We start from the raw sequence: 16,009 nt of genomic DNA, 5'->3' as shown, positions 1-16,009 counted from the left end.
CAGCTTGACCTGATGTCTGTGCTATTTCTGGTGCTGTAAATTATTCTGGACAAGTGCACAAAGTGGCAGTGAGATCCTTGAAATAGCATTGATCTGGAAGCCAGTCATTTCTCCCATGGCAATGTATCTGACTGCAGACACGCTCTCAAGTGCAAGTGTTACGACTGTACTAGAAATCAAATCCAATTGTATTGGTAATATGCGCCGAATACAGCAGGTGTAGACTGAAATGCTTGGTTACGAGCCCATTCCCAACAGTGCAGAGTTAAAAAGTAGGACAAATATTTGCCTCATTAATTAATGTGTATGTCTGAATTTAGTCACTTATCTAATTCTTAAGAGTCTAAGCTGACAAATGGAATTGTTTTAAGATCATACCATGGATAATTAGCTTTTTTATGTTTAGGGTTTAGATAGCTTTAATTTTGAAGATAGATTGTGGCTTCTATCAATGTAATTGTCTGCATCATTTTCAATCCCCCATAAATTTGAGGTAAATAGATATACCAGTCAAAAGTTTAGACACACCTAGTCATTCAAGGGTTTTTCTTTAATTGTACTATTTCTACATTGTAGAATAATAGTGAAGACATCAAAACTATGAAATAACACAAATGGAATCATGTAGTAACAAAAAAGTGTTAAACAAATCAACATATGTTTATTCAAAGTAGCCACCCTTTGACTTGTTGACAGCTTTGCATTCTGTTAATCAGCTTCATGAGGTAGTCGCTTGGAATGCTTTTCCAACAGCCTTGAAATAGTTCCCACATATGACGGCTGCTTTTCCTTCACTTTGCGGTCTAACTCATCCAAAACCATCTCAATTTGGTTGAGGTCAGGTGATTGTGGAGGCCGGGTCATCTGATGCAGCACTCCATCACTCTCCTTCTTGGTCAAATAGCCCTTACACACCCTGGAGGTGTGTTGGGTCATTGTCCTGTTGAAAAACAAATGATAGTCCCACTAAGCCCAAACCAGATGGTATGGTGTATCGCTGCAGAATGCTGTGTTAGCCATGCTGGTTACGTGTGCCTTGAATTCTAAATAAATCACTGACAGTGTCACCATCACCCCCACACCATCACACCTCCTCTTCCATGCTTCACGGTGGGAACTACACATGCAGAGATCATCCACTCACCTACTCTGTGTCTCACAAAGACACAGTGATTGGAGCCAAAAATCACAAATTTGGACTCATCAAATCAAAGGACAGATTTTCACCGGTCTAATGTCCATTGCTCATGTTTCTTGGCACAAGCAAGTCTCTTATTATTATTAGTGGTTTCTTCGCAGTAAGTCGACCATGAAGGCCTGATTCATGCAGTCTCCTCTGAACAATTGATGTTGAGATGTGTCTGTTACTTGAACTCGGTGAAGCATTTATTTATGCTACAATTTCTGAGGCGGGGAACTCTAATGAACTTATCTTCGCAGCAGAGGTAACTCTGGGTCTTCCTTTCCTGTGGCGGTCCTCATGAGAGCCAGTTTCAACATAGCGCTTGATGGTTTTTACAACTGCACTTGAATAAACTTTCAACGATCTTGAAATGTTCCATATTGACTGGCCTTCATGGCATAAAGTAATGATGTACTGTTGTTTCTCTTTGCTTATTTGAGCTGTTCTTGCCAGAATTTGAACATGTTCTTTTACCAAATAGGGCTATCTTCTGTGTACCCCCCTTACTTTGTCACAACAGAACTGATTGGCTCAAACGCATTAAGAAGGAAAGAAATTCTACAATTGACTTTTAACAAGGCACACCTGTTAATTGAAATGCATTCCAGGTGACTACCTCACTAATTTGCTTGAGAGAATGCCAAGAGTGTGCAAAGCTGTCATCAAGGCAAAGGGTGGCTACTTTGAAGAATCTCAAATATATAAATATATATTTTAATTTGTTTAACACTTTTCTGGTTACTACATGATTCCAAATGGGATAATTCACAGTTTTGATGCCTTAACTATTATTCTATAACGTAGAAAATAGTAAAATAAAGAAAAAGCCTTTAATGAGTAGGTGTGTCCAAACTTTTGACTGGTACTATATATATATATGTATATATATATGTATTATTTTAGACCCTACCACCCTTCCCCTAATTTGAGTAAACTATTGGACAACACCACTTGGCACTAGGCTTCTACTTCCAGCTTATACATATTATATACATTTTACGGACACAGAATATTTTACATTAGTTATCTTTTGTTTGTTTTTTGTCCCATCCTTCCGCTACTCAGCTGTTTGATTTTAAAATGTTAGGACCCAAATATACACTGCTCAAAAAAATAAAGGGAACACTTAAACAACACAATGTAACTCCAAGTCAATCACACTTCTGTGAAATCAAACTGTCCACTTAGGAAGCAACACTGATTGACAATAAATTTCACATGCTGTTGTGCAAATGGAATAGACAAAAGGTGTAAATTATAGGCAATTAGCAAGACACCCCCCAAAAAGGAGTGATTCTGCATGTGGTGACCACAGACCACTTCTCAGTTCCTATGCTTCCTGGCTGATGTTTTGGTCACTTTTGAATGCTGGCGGTGCTCTCACTCTAGTGGTAGCATGAGACGGAGTCTACAACCCACACAAGTGGCTCAGGTAGTGCAGTTCATCCAGGATGGCACATCAATGCGAGCTGTGGCAAAAAGGTTTGCTGTGTCTGTCAGCGTAGTGTCCAGAGCATGGAGGCGCTACCAGGAGACAGGCCAGTACATCAGGAGACGTGGAGGAGGCCGTAGGAGGGCAACAACCCAGGAGCAGGACCGCTACCTCCGCCTTTGTGCAAGGGTGTGCACTGCCAGAGCCCTGCAAAATGACCTCCAGCAGGCCACAAATATGTGCATCGACAACAATGTCCCCTCAGTGACCGTACATACATATCCCAACCAGAAGCCATGGATTACAGGAAACATCCGCACTGAGCTAAAGGCAAGAGCTGTCGCTTTCAAGAAGCAGGACACAAAATTCCGACATTTATAAGAAATCCCGCTACAACCGCTGACAAGCCATCAACCAGGCAAAGCATCAATACAGGACTAAGATCGAATCCTACTATACTGGCTCTGACTCTTGTTGGATGTGGCAGGGCTTGCAAACGATCACAGATTACAAAGGAAAACCCAACCACGATCTGCCCAGATGAGCTAGATGCCTTCTAAGCTCGCTTCGATGCAAGCAACACTAAACCATGCATGAGAGCAGAGAACTGTGCGATCACGCACTCTGTTGCCTATGTGAGTAAGACCTTTAAACAGGTTAACATTCACAAGGCTGCAGGGCCAGACGGATTAACAGGCCCTTTTGGTTTACCAAAAAGCTGCCTGGACTATCTGCATTGACCCTTTCTGCACTAACTTTTTTCGTGTTGCCTAGTCACTTTATTCATAGTTATATACAGTATCTACCTCAATTAACACATCCCCCTGCACATCGACTCGGTACTGGTATCCCATGTATATAGCCAAGTTATAGCTAATTATTGTGTATTTATTATTACTTTAATTACAATGTGTTATTACATGTCTATTATTTATCTATTTTCTTTCCCTCTGCATTGTCGTTGTCTACACATGTTGTTACAAAGCATGTGATGAATACAATTGTGACCTGGTAGGGCTACTCGTGATTTCATTTCAGGCTGCAGGTTCCATCTTCTCTATTGGTCAGGTACTTGCATCCAGCAAAACTGCTCTGGTCTCGGGACTTGATCTCCAGGAGGTCATAGATGGGGGTTGTTGTGTACTTGGTAGGTCAGACCGGATCCAAAGGGCAGCTCACCATACTCAGAAGGCACATACTATTGCTCTGAGTTTGAGGCCATAAAGGTTTACATCTGGCAGTTGCTTCGAATTGCTGCAAGGTTTTGCAGGACGTTTCTTGCAAACTCTTTACTGGGCAATGGTGTAGGGACTGGACAATAGAGGTTTGGCACAATCCACTCACAAGTCCTCCGGATCTTGTTGGCAGGTGCCATGTCTTTCTTTGGTGGCTTAACTTTCAATATTTGAACTGTATTAACAGGTTTAGACTGTAGACCTGAAATATGTGTGGGAATGTGCCATGTTTGAGGCAAGGATGTTTTGCTCTCTGTTGGTGGAAAAGACGGGTAGCCCATTTTAATGTAATGAGCTACGGTGTACAGTAAACCGATGGCATGGTTGCTGTCACGTTCCTGACCTGTTTTCTGTTGTTTGGTATATGTTTAATTGGTCAGGGCGTGAGTTTGGGTGGGTAGTCTATGTTATGTGTTTTCTATGTTGGGTTAATGGGTTGCCTGGTATGGCTCTCAATTAGAGGCAGGTGTTTGGCGTTTCCTCTGATTGAGAGTCATATTAAGGTAGGTTGTTCTCACTGTTTGTTTGTGGGTGATGGTTTCCTGTGTCAGTGTTTGTTGCACCATACGGGACTGTATCGTGAGTTCGTTTTGTTTGTAGTCAGTACTTGTTCGTTCGTTCTTTGTTACGTGTAAGTTCGTAGTCCAGGTCTGTTGCCTTCGTTTATTGTTTTGTAGTTTGTTCTAGTGTTTTGTCAGTGTTTCGTCTGTTTGTAATAAATAGTTATGTATTCATCACCCGCTGCGCCTTGGTCCGTTCATACACCACCAGACGAACGTTACAGTTGCACTGTCCCTGGCCCGCTTTGCAGTTCTATTTAGTCTCCATGATGAATGGACTTTCAGGGGAGAACTCTACCTGGAAACAAAGTAAAAACAGAATTGAGTTAGACAAGACAACCTAATATTTAATACACCATAAGGGACACAAATACAAATGATATGGATTGTCCATACAATTTTATAATGCATTAACTTATGCAATAACAAAGCAGAAACCAAAAGCGGAACAATGCAAAAAAAGGTTACTTACCTGAAATCGAAAACAACATTTTTGATTATTGAATAGATTTCAGAGTTTTCAGTAGTGATAGGTTTAATTTGTATTTTTTTAATTGTAACTGGTAGGGCCAAAATTATTCAATTTGGGTCTACTAAATCTAATGGAAGATCCATAAACCATTAGCATTTCAGCAGCGTGTTTAGCAAGCAGATTTGAAATCATGTTGGAACTGAAACTGGCAGAATATAACGTTGGTGTCATTTCAGCGACATTTTGAGCATGGCAGAGTGGCTATTGATTATTTGATCATTGCATTTTTCCGGATTGAAATAAAAATGGGAATTGGGCTAGCAACAAAACTGTCTGCAAAAACACGTACATACACAATCTTACCTTGTACATCGTGAATGTAACCCTCGTGTTACGTGCCTCCTAAAGGAGAGAGGTGCAGGAATCTGGAGCAGGAGAGCAAGGAAGTCCCAGTGGCAAAATAGTTTAATGAGCAGTCCCAACTCAACTACAACATGGAACGGAAACACGCCCAAACGAGGTCGCCACACACAGGGAAATAAACACTACACACGGAGGAGAAACCTCTACTCCTAAACTCACTACCAAAACGGCACAACTGCCGTGAGAAAAGAAAACCCCGTGGTGCAGACACGCACCCCTAACAACGTAACCACAGCAAACAATCCCGCACAAAGACTAGCAGGCAGCGGAGGTAAATATACCCACCGAAATCAACTAATAAGGTGTAACAATACAGGTGTAAACAATACAGACAGACACAAACGAAAAGGAAAAATGGATCGGTGGCAGCTAGTAGGCCGGCGACAACGACCGCCGAGCACCGCCCGAACAGGGAGAGGAGCCACCTTCGGTGAAAGTCGTGACACCTCGATCCAATTACTGTAACCTTTTAGTTGGCCTTGGGCAGTCCGACATCTTCATCTGCCATTTATCAATAATATGAGTCGATGTTATAGCCGGCAACAGTTGTAAACTATGTGCACGTGACTTTAAAACTTCAAACTTGAAAAACTAGAAGTCCACACAATTGTTGTTTTGACCTCCGGTGTTCCCCCCTAGGATTTCCCACCTCAGCCTCGCTTTCGTTTCAAAATGGCGGCTGCGTGACTAAAGCGTATGGCTTTAAGCTATATTACCATCATAATATAATAATACATTTCATTTAGCAGACACTTTTATCCAAAGCGACTTACAGTTATGTGTGTATACATTTTACATATGGTTGGTCCCAGGAATCAAACCCATGCTCTACCTAATGGGCTACAGAGGACCACCATCAAATGGCCACAAGAATTGAATGACAAACAAGATTTGGTTCAGGACTCCAGCACTGTAGGCTCCTGTGAATCACCAATATTAGCTTTATGCTTTTTTCAAACACAAAATAATAAATACATGGACAACCTTAAAATGAAAATAGATGTCACAGATGCCATAATGGCACAGACACTATCTCTATGAGCTCCACAGACCTCCACAGACCAGGCCTCCCACAGTTTTGTGGGAGGCCTGGTCGAAGCTGTAGATGGTGCTGAAATGGACAATGCCGCTTTACAGTCACTGGTGGAAGGCTAATGTAACCTGATAGATGCTGTCCATGGTGCTGAAACAGTGATGTCCTTGGGAAAGCTGATGTATATTTATTCACAGTTTCTACAGACATAGCTTTATCTAACCGTGTTCCTGAGGGTGTGTGTGAACAGATGAGTGAGTGAGTGAGTGAGTGTGCGTCTGTGTGTGTGTGTGAGAGTGCGTGGGTGGGTCCGTGCCTGTGTGCATGTGCTCAAAAACCCCTGTGTTTGGTAATGTAAAAGAGTGGTGTTTGGTTTGCGTCCCAGATGGAGAATGAGTGATGATGATGTTTTCTGGTAAAGGATTCTTTATCTCTTTTATGAGTTCGAGTTGTGTTCAGGTTACTCCAGGGTCGCATTCAGCACTGCACAATGTCATGGAACGTTCAGTTAGAAATACATTATGAGAACGTACATGCCTCTCATACAGTATATGTAGGGTAAGGAATAATGTCTGCTTTATTCGTGGCATTTCTATCTGCAACATTTAGTGTTTTGCACACTCCTGAACATGACCAATATCATTGCACCAGTTTTTCACTCTTTATTGATTCTCCTCTGATTGGAGCATGGCCATGCTGAAGCCATTGGAAAAAGTGACACTTAAATTCTGACCTTGGCTCTCAGCCAATGACACGGGCCGTTCGGGTCGATATCATCATTATCGCTGTTTAGCATGCTCAAAGACTAATTAATACTACAACTCTAGGAAGCTTTGCCAGCTCTGATCCCCTGACCTTTACTATTGTATGGGCCTAGATAGACTGATCCGTTGAACCACTAACTAAACAGTCTGATTACCAACAATGACCAGACAGACTACAGGGAGGAGGTGAGGGCTCTGGCGCAGTGGTGCCAGGAAAATAACCTCTCCCTCAACGTCAACAAAACAAAGGAGCTGATTTTGGACTTTACATACTGCTTCGCTAATTTAATATGCATATACTTTATTCTACTGCATTTTAGTCAATGCCAATCCAACATTCCTCTTCCTAATAATAATATATTTCTTAATTCAATTCTTTTTTAATTTAATTTTTTAAATTGTAACTTTATTTAACTAGGCAAGTCAGTTAAGAACAAATTCTTATTTACAATGACGGCCTACCCCGGCCAAACCCGGACGACGCTGGCCCGGTCGTGCGCTGCCATATGGGACTCCTAACCACGGCTTGATGTGATACTTTTAGATGTGTGTGTATTGTTGTGAATTGTTAGATACTACTGTACTGTTGGAACTAGGAACACAAGCATTTCGCTACACCCGCAATAACATAAATGTGTCTGTGATTTCATTTTTTAACTGTTAAACCCTGATAGGTACATTATGCATTTTTGTGTGAAGGTAGTGTCGTCTACTGGGAGAAAGGGAGATTGCACTGGGGGATGGGGGCCATCATTTTGTTTAAGGGCAGAGTCAATTTTGGAGTATATTGGCAGTAACAGCACTATGAATGGTCTTGTGTGGCTCAGTTGGTAGTGAATGGTACTTGCAACACCAGGGTTGTGGGTTTGATTCCCGCTGGGACTACCAATATAGGTAAATGTCGTATGTTATGGGGCTAGGCTGGGTATCAGAGAACCTTATCTTGAGGATCAATTAGGAAGAGACATTCCCCTCTGCTGGTTGTATATAGGTCATAGTAGCAAGAGTAGGAGTTTTATTTTAACATTTATTTAACTAGGCATGTCAATTAAGAACACATTTGTATTTACAATGAAGGCCTAGGAAGAAAACAACCGATTTTTACCTTGTCAGCTCGGGGATTTGATCTAGCAACCTTTCGGTTACTGGCCCAATGCACTAGGCTACCTGCTGCCCCAGTAGTGCTGAAGAACTGAAAGCTTTATGAATACAGGCCCAGTACAGGCCCAGGTGATTCCAAATACAGTGTACTAAACAGTCATTAGTAGAATCATTGAATTCAAAATCCTTTCCAAAATTCCAGTAACTTTCCAAAAATGTCCAGAAGTCCCGTTTGGAGGATTGCCATAGGCTACTTCCTGTTTATTTCCCCCTAATGCCAATCATCTTCCAACCAAGATTATGGGAAAGTTACTGGAATTTTGCAACTCTAACGGTTTTCTTCCTGGGATGAAGGAGAGGACCAAAATGCAGCGCGGCTAGTGTTAAACATAATTTAATAAAGAATGTGAGAACACTACAAACAACAAAACAATAAATGTGAAAACCGAAAACAGTCCTATCTGGTGCAGAACACAAAGACAGAAGACAACCACCCACAATCCCCAACACAAAACAAGCCACCTATATATGATTCTCAATCAGGGACAACGATTGACAGCTGCCTCTGATTGAGAACCATATTAGGCTGAACACAGAAACAGACAAACTAGACACACAACATAGAATTCCCACCCAGCTCACGTCCTGACCAACACTAAACAAGAAAAACACATAAGAACTATGGTCAGGACGTGACAGCAACTCTATACCTTCTGCTATTCTTTTCATATTGTTTTCATATACTCCTTTTAGGTATCAGGTAAGTATGAAAGTAGTATAAGTATAAAAGGCAGGACATAAGTACAGGCACTGTAGTATGAGAGGAAACTTGCCTCTGTATTTACCAAAATAAATCAGCTAGGGCACACTGCCACAACTCCTTGTTCTCCTCGAGATACTTGAATTTAATCAAATCATTCCTAATCACAACAAATACGATTTAGTCACATGTCATGGGGTGGTTTACATTGACAAATGGTGATTGGCATCTGGTTGTATTTTATAGTCATGTATCACTCCGACATGCCAACTTATAAGGCTGAATCACATCGAATGGGATTTTGCAAGATCTGTGAGAAATGATTGAATCTCTGTGTCTGAAAAATGCCTATAGTATTTTCTGGAAATATGTGTATTGACAAATCTCTCGTTTTAATGATAGGATTGGATGTTATTTACTAACATTCAGAACCAAACAGAAGACCACGGAGACCTTTGTTATTGAACAGACATAGCTTAGTCTTGATGTCAATGTAATAGTTTGCTTATTCATGATGGCTAAAACTGAACTTACCCTTTCAAGTTGTTTGCATTTACATATGGGTTTCATTTGGTTTAACTAACATGCTCTATCTTCTACCTTTAAGGTTGCCTACAAACCGTGGCTGTGTGCACAGTATTTCCCCACCACACAGAGGCATTGTGGGAGGACAGTACCGTGTCTCCAGTACTGCTTGGAGGTTCAGCAGAGGTGTCCCTTCATACTGCCGGACAATGACGATCTCATCCATGGAGGAAGCCCCAGCTTCATATGTACAGGTGGGTGTGGTGGTGTGGACTGATCAATCAATCAGCCAGTCAATCAATCAAGTGTGATTTGTAGCCACGGTGTCACACCCTGACCATAGATTGCTTTGTATGTTTCTATGTTTTGTTTGGTCAGGGTGTGATGTGGCTGGGCATTCTATGTTGTATGTCTAGGTTGTCTTTTTCTATGTGTTTGGCCTAGTATGGTTCTCAATCAGAGGCAGGTGTCAGTCGTTGTCTCTGATTGGGAGCCATATTTAGGTAGCCTGTTTTCCTTTGTGTTTTGTGGGTGGTTGTTTCCTGTGTCTGTATTTGTTACCATACGTGTCTGTTTCGATTTTCATTTGTTCTTTCACGTTGTTATTTTTGTAGTGTTCAGTTGTATTATTAGAATGGACACTTACCACGCTGCACATTGGTCCGACATTTCATACTCCTCTTCAGACGAGGAGGAAAACCGCTACACACAGTTTATACGGGTGGGCGTATATCCACTCTAGGGCTATGCTGAGATGCACCATAGATCTAGGATAGATGGGTTTGGGTCAATTAATTTTTAAATGTACTCAATGTAGGAATTTTGATGGAATTTTGATGGAATTGTATGTTGGAGGATATATGTAATAGTGCTCTTGTGCCCCAGATGATGCCTTGTATTATTACTTTTCAGTGGTATTGATAAAGTTGTATGGTTTTGAACTCTGTGAACCTAGCCAATGATGAATTATAGTACTTGTCACTGGCGACATCTAGCTGCCACATAAGGCAGTGATAGTAAAATCAATGACACTTCCCTCTAAGTGTAAAGTGTATTGCTGAGAAATCACTGTGATGGGGTACAACTACAGGGTAGTATTTTAATACTCCACAAGGATCAGAGCAGAACCAGAATAAAATGACCTACCCTGTCCTGATTTGATCTCAGTGGGGTGCTCTGTCATTTCTTCCCCCAGCCCTCAAAGTTTGAATTATTTCAATACTGTAATTGAATATTACTTGTGCATCAGCCCCTCATTTGATGTCTTCGTTTAGTGGGAACTGGCAGTTGCTTTGAAAAGAGATTACACAAGGCGTGACATCAAATCAAATCGCATTTTATAGGTCACATACACATGGTTAGCGGATGTTATTGCGAGTGTAGCGAAATGCTTGTTCTTCTAGTTCTGACTGTGCAGTAAAATCTAACACACAAATAATACACACAAATCTAAATAAAGGGATGGAATAAGAATATATACATATATATATATAAATATGCTGTGATTGGGAGTACCATAGGGTGGTGCACAATTGGCCCAGTGTTGTCTGGGGTAGTCTGTCATTGTAAATAAGAATTTGTTCTTAACTGACTTGCCTGGTTAAATAAAATAAAAGTATATATGGATGAGTGATTACTGAGTGCCATAGGCAAGATGCGACAGATGGGATGAGTAATGCAAGATATACGAACCTTATTAAAGTGAATAGTGATCTGTTTATTAAAGTGGCCAATGATTTCAGGTCTGTATGTCGGCAGCAGCCTCTCTGTGTTAGTGACGGCTGTTTAACAGTCTGATGGCCTTGAGATACAAGCTATTTTTCAGTCTCTCGGTCCCAACTTTGATGCACCTGTACTGACCTCGCCTCTCGGATGATAGCGGGGTGAGCAGGCAGTGGCTTGGGGTGGTTGTTGTCCTTGATGATCTTTTTGGCCTTCCAGTGACATCAGGTGCTGTAGGTGTCCTGGTGGTCAGCGGTGTAGATTATATTTACCGTGCTGCAATATGGGGTCGCTACAAAATGTGACTTTTTTTCATTTTGAGTTCAGTATAGGGTCATTATTGTTAAGTTGTGATACAACATATGACATAACGATACTGGTAGTTGAGTCGTATGAAGACAATGGTTTAACCGTGCATACTGACTGGTATTTATGCTCTTATGCACATGGCAATATGTATTTTTTTGGTGATACATTTCAACGAAACACTGCGTCAGCACACTGCAAGTAAGGCTGGAACTATGCTGGGTAATTTATTTAGCTTATTGTGGGTCATCTGAATGAATGAAAACACTTGATTGGTATTGGGGAAATTGAGTTTGTCATCATCATCATCATCATCAGACACAGGCATGGATGATATAGACACACAGGGGTGCATGAGAGGGATGCACAGAGACATGAGCATGTATGGCTTATATCAGTGTTCACCCACTACTCTCTTCATCCCCCACAGGGCTACTGGGGAGCCATGGGCAGCCCAACAGCCAGGCAGAGTGCTGCGACGTCCGGTGGGACTCTAAACCGGACAACCGCTCCCGTGGGACGCTGAAAAGGACTCCAACCCCCTCCTGCCATCACCAACAGGGGGTGTCGACATCAGTCACCTCGGCCGCCACACCCACCAGACTGTGCAGCAGCAGTGGCCGGCTGAAGCTGTGCCTGCTGGTCTTTGTTCTCCTGCACACTGTAGTCACCATCACCACCGCCTCCCACAATTCCACTGGGGTCGTCGGTGTAGCGGCCATTTTCCCCCTGGAGGAAAGCTCCTCCAGTGAGGAATAATGGATAAAAATTGCAAAAAAAACTCAGGGTTTTATCTGGGTGAGTGAGTTGAAAAACCGGTTCTGACCAGTTCTGGCTGCTGTGTCTCTGTTCAGAGAGAACCCTGGAACGTCCCTGGTATGTGCTGTCAAAGCCTCATTGGGCCACAGGAAGTGAGAGCAATTCACCAGGAGCAAAGGATGCTGGTAATTGTAGTCATGTGGAGAGGCGACGACATAGGCGGAACCAACACACCTCAGACCAAAGGATCAATATCATATCACCGTGTCAATCTAAACCTGAGTTCACCTTTTCTGTCTCTTGTTTCATCAGAATGTACGATATCATTTTCTCTCTCCTCCTTGTTCAGTTGTTTGTGGAGTTTATTGGAATTGTGAATTGGTTGTCTTAGAACATATAAGAGGCAGAGAATATTGAAAAAGGTATCACCAACCTGTGTATTTTTATCCACCCCTCTCATCACCAGTAACATTTAGCTTCTTTTGAGGTAACAGACAGTGGATATGCTAACAATGTTCTTAACTCAAACACTCACAAACAGAAAGAGTAAACACTTATAGATCCGCCCGCCTGTCCTGGTGGATACATTGAATATATCAGTCATAACAGCGCTCTCTCATGGCAGTACATAGAACTCTAATCCAGAGCCAGTGAAGAGCAGATGTAGTATACCTTTTTACACTCGTTTACCGACCTGAACCGTATCGTGCTCGCTTGGATTATTTCCTTTACACGGTTGCAGCATGGTTCCAGAAAATATGCTGAATGTGTAACCAGGCCAGTGCAGTACAGTACAGCTCAGCTCGTCTTAGCTTGGCTCAGTAGTGCGAATAGGGTAGCAGTGGAGGTCTTGTCACTTGGATTCAAAACTGTCCCACCAATTGGCTTCAGTGTACCTCGGAGTTCATATTATTTGAGCCAATAAGTTTCTCTCTCATAATCCTGCGTCCATGTGTTTGTATGTGATGGGCCCAAAGGGGACGTCGGATCAACAAAGCTCAATTTACCTCAAATCAAGTCACCTGTTGGCTTAGATAGACTCTGTTTTTCTAAAGCAGTACGTCCTAGAACTGTACGTCTGGCTTTTATATTTGACTCATATATTTCTCAATATAAGTCTCTGGTACGTCATACCAGTACATTACAGACAGTTCTCTTCACACAGTGGGAGAGGTGTCACAAGGGGAGACACAGGAACACATCGGAAACAAAATATATCTCTTACTGAGTCGTTTTCACATGTGAAAGTGCTAGCCGAGTAGCATTGAAAAGATCAACCGTACTCAGACCTGGGTCAAATAGTATTTGTTCTCTTTGAAATATTTTAGCTGCACTCAATTGAGCTTGCCTGGCGCAATGTACCCAATGGGATTGTCCCAAAAGTATAAATGAAAACCCCGCCCATGTGGCATCTCCAGGCAAGCTCAATCGAATGCTCAACACATTTGACAAAAAACGGACACCATTTGAACCCAGGATGGATCATCCATACCCTCTCCTCTTTGTCTCTATTTGACCTTATTATCCTCGTGACCAAGATAATAACCTTGTATCTTTACACAGAGCTAAGGCCTTAGCTAGTAGGCGTTTGTGTGAGGCTAAGGAGTTTTCAAGGGCTGGCTCTACATACTGTGTTTACTTCCGTTGGTGTGACTGCTGCTAACCGGTACTCATTGATATGGCATGTAGAGGAAGACATCTGATAGGCTCTTTATGCTTTCCCCTTTGACCTTGACATCCCTGTCTTATCCTTCCCATTCAACTGAGTAGTGCATATTATGGCACCTTTGTTTTTTCTACGCGTACATATAATCAGTACTGTCGGAATAACTCTGAAGTCAACCGTACTCGGGCATGAAGACATCAATCTGAGGATTAGGGTGAAGTTTCTTCAATACGCTGATCTTGGGTCAGTTTAGCATTTAACCCACTAATGGTTAGGTGTTAGAATTGGGGGAGGGAAAACTGATCCTAGATCTTTACCTAGGGAAAACTTCACCCTGAAAGGCTATGTGCTTCAGCCTTTTCACATTATACTGTTTCCCCCGTAGGTTCTCGTAACAGTTGATTTTCTCACAGACACTCATCGAGGTGAACTGTTCTTTGTAACCATCAATCAGCAACATGACTTCATTGTTTCCCTCACATTTACTTCATTCCCCCAAAAGACAGCAGCGGATGTAACCCCCTCTCTGTAGAAATAACCTCCAACACACTCCCCCAAACATTCATGATCTGAACTTTGTGGATCTATGCAGATGTCCTACCCCTGTCTGGCCCCGTATATACAGTACTCAAGTTGCACAACTGATGTACAACACATTTGGCACAATGGTTGTGATACAACTGCTGTTTTTGGGATTCAACAGAGAGTTTGTCTGCACAATGGTTGTGGAATCATTTTTCTGAAGGAAAAAACGATGTTGCTATGCCATACGCCACATGTTATGCCACACGCATTGTACTTCAGTTGAGCAACTGGAGTGTTAGCTAGTGTAAATATGTCCTAGAGAAGTGAGATATTCAAGATTTTTCTGTTTTTCTTTTTAGGGAAAGCTTCTGGTGTTTGTTTTTCTTGTTTTTGGTTGCATTTTCTGTTAATGGTCTCACTTCAAACAAGCTACAACTTGTAAAGGCTTTATAAGCATCTACAGTATGTAGTGCTTGTGAAGACTTTATGCATGCTTTATGAAGCCTTTTAATGTTGTACTTCGTTTGAAGTTGGACCTTGTTAAGAACTGTCTACAGCATTGTAAGTCAGATCAGTAGGAGAGAGGATTGGGAAAAGGTGTGATAGGTGTGTGCAAGGAAAATAATGAAGAAAAAAGTGGGAATTATGATGAAAATTGTAAAAAAAAAAAAAATGAACACAGATACCTTATTTATCTTACTATTGTCATATTATCATAAGATAGATGCTTTAGTTTGGTTTGCAATTATCTTTTCTTTTTCTACAAAAGAGTTTGATGAAATAATTTATAATGCGTCTCGAAAGTCATCATCTTTTTTGAACGTAAGAGGAATGCAGCCAGATTTATGAAAATTTTGTTCAAAATAAAATACAAATTATGTTAAATATGATTGTTGTCTGCTTTCTTTTGTATTGTATTTTATTGTGTTCCACTGACCACGGTTACCTGACTGTAGGCCTATAGCCAGACCAATTGAATTTGGCCAACATTCTGTGGTAAGTGGGCAATCTGGGATTCAAACAATAGCCATAAAGCGGCACTTTTTTGCTGACCAAGTAAACTTCCAGGTCCAGTTTTACTCTGCATCTGCACCAGGTGCAGTTTTGCAGCTTTTTTTCAGAAAGGCATAAAACCTAAAAAATTCTGCTAAAACATGAAACAGTTGTCACGTTCCTGACCTTATTTCCTTTGTTCTGTATTGTTTAGTTGGTCAGGACGTGAGCTGGGTGGGCATTCTATGTTATGTGTTTCTATGTTGGGTTCATTGTCAACTAGCCTGATATGGTTCTCAATCAGGGGCAGGTGTTTTACATTTCCTCTGATTGAGAACCATATTAAGGTAGGCTGTTCTCACTGTTTGTTTGTTTCGGTCTTCATTGTTTAATTCCCTTTTAATAAAAAAAGGCATCAATCTAGTGCAAAACTTTAGTAAATCTGGGCCCCGGATTGTTGACGCGGTTGAGTGGTATGGCTTAAGCAACCGATTAGATGAAAGTCGAGGAGTGAAGTCTGGGAGGTGCATCTGCCACAGCCGAAATGTGG

General features: G+C 41.6%; 1 protein-coding gene across 1 annotated transcript in view; it reads left to right on the top strand.

The window, feature by feature from the left end:
* The window catches only part of nalf1a (NALCN channel auxiliary factor 1a), a 72,844-nt gene extending 57,493 nt beyond the window's left edge, over nucleotides 1-15,351 (top strand). The window contains exons 2-3 of the mRNA XM_055908599.1: nucleotides 9,571-9,742; nucleotides 11,947-15,351. Coding sequence (XP_055764574.1) covers nucleotides 9,571-9,742; nucleotides 11,947-12,275 — 501 coding nt within the window. The 3' untranslated portion in view covers nucleotides 12,276-15,351. The remainder of the gene's footprint in view (nucleotides 1-9,570; nucleotides 9,743-11,946) is intronic.
* The last annotated feature ends 658 nt before the right edge of the window (nucleotides 15,352-16,009 follow it).

The sequence above is a fragment of the Salvelinus fontinalis genome, chromosome 41 (assembly GCF_029448725.1).
Source record: "Salvelinus fontinalis isolate EN_2023a chromosome 41, ASM2944872v1, whole genome shotgun sequence".
In the NCBI taxonomy this organism is placed as follows: Eukaryota; Metazoa; Chordata; class Actinopteri; order Salmoniformes; family Salmonidae; genus Salvelinus; species Salvelinus fontinalis.
The sequence above is the reverse complement of the archived record's forward strand: the minus strand, read 5'-3'. Positions and strand labels throughout refer to the sequence as shown.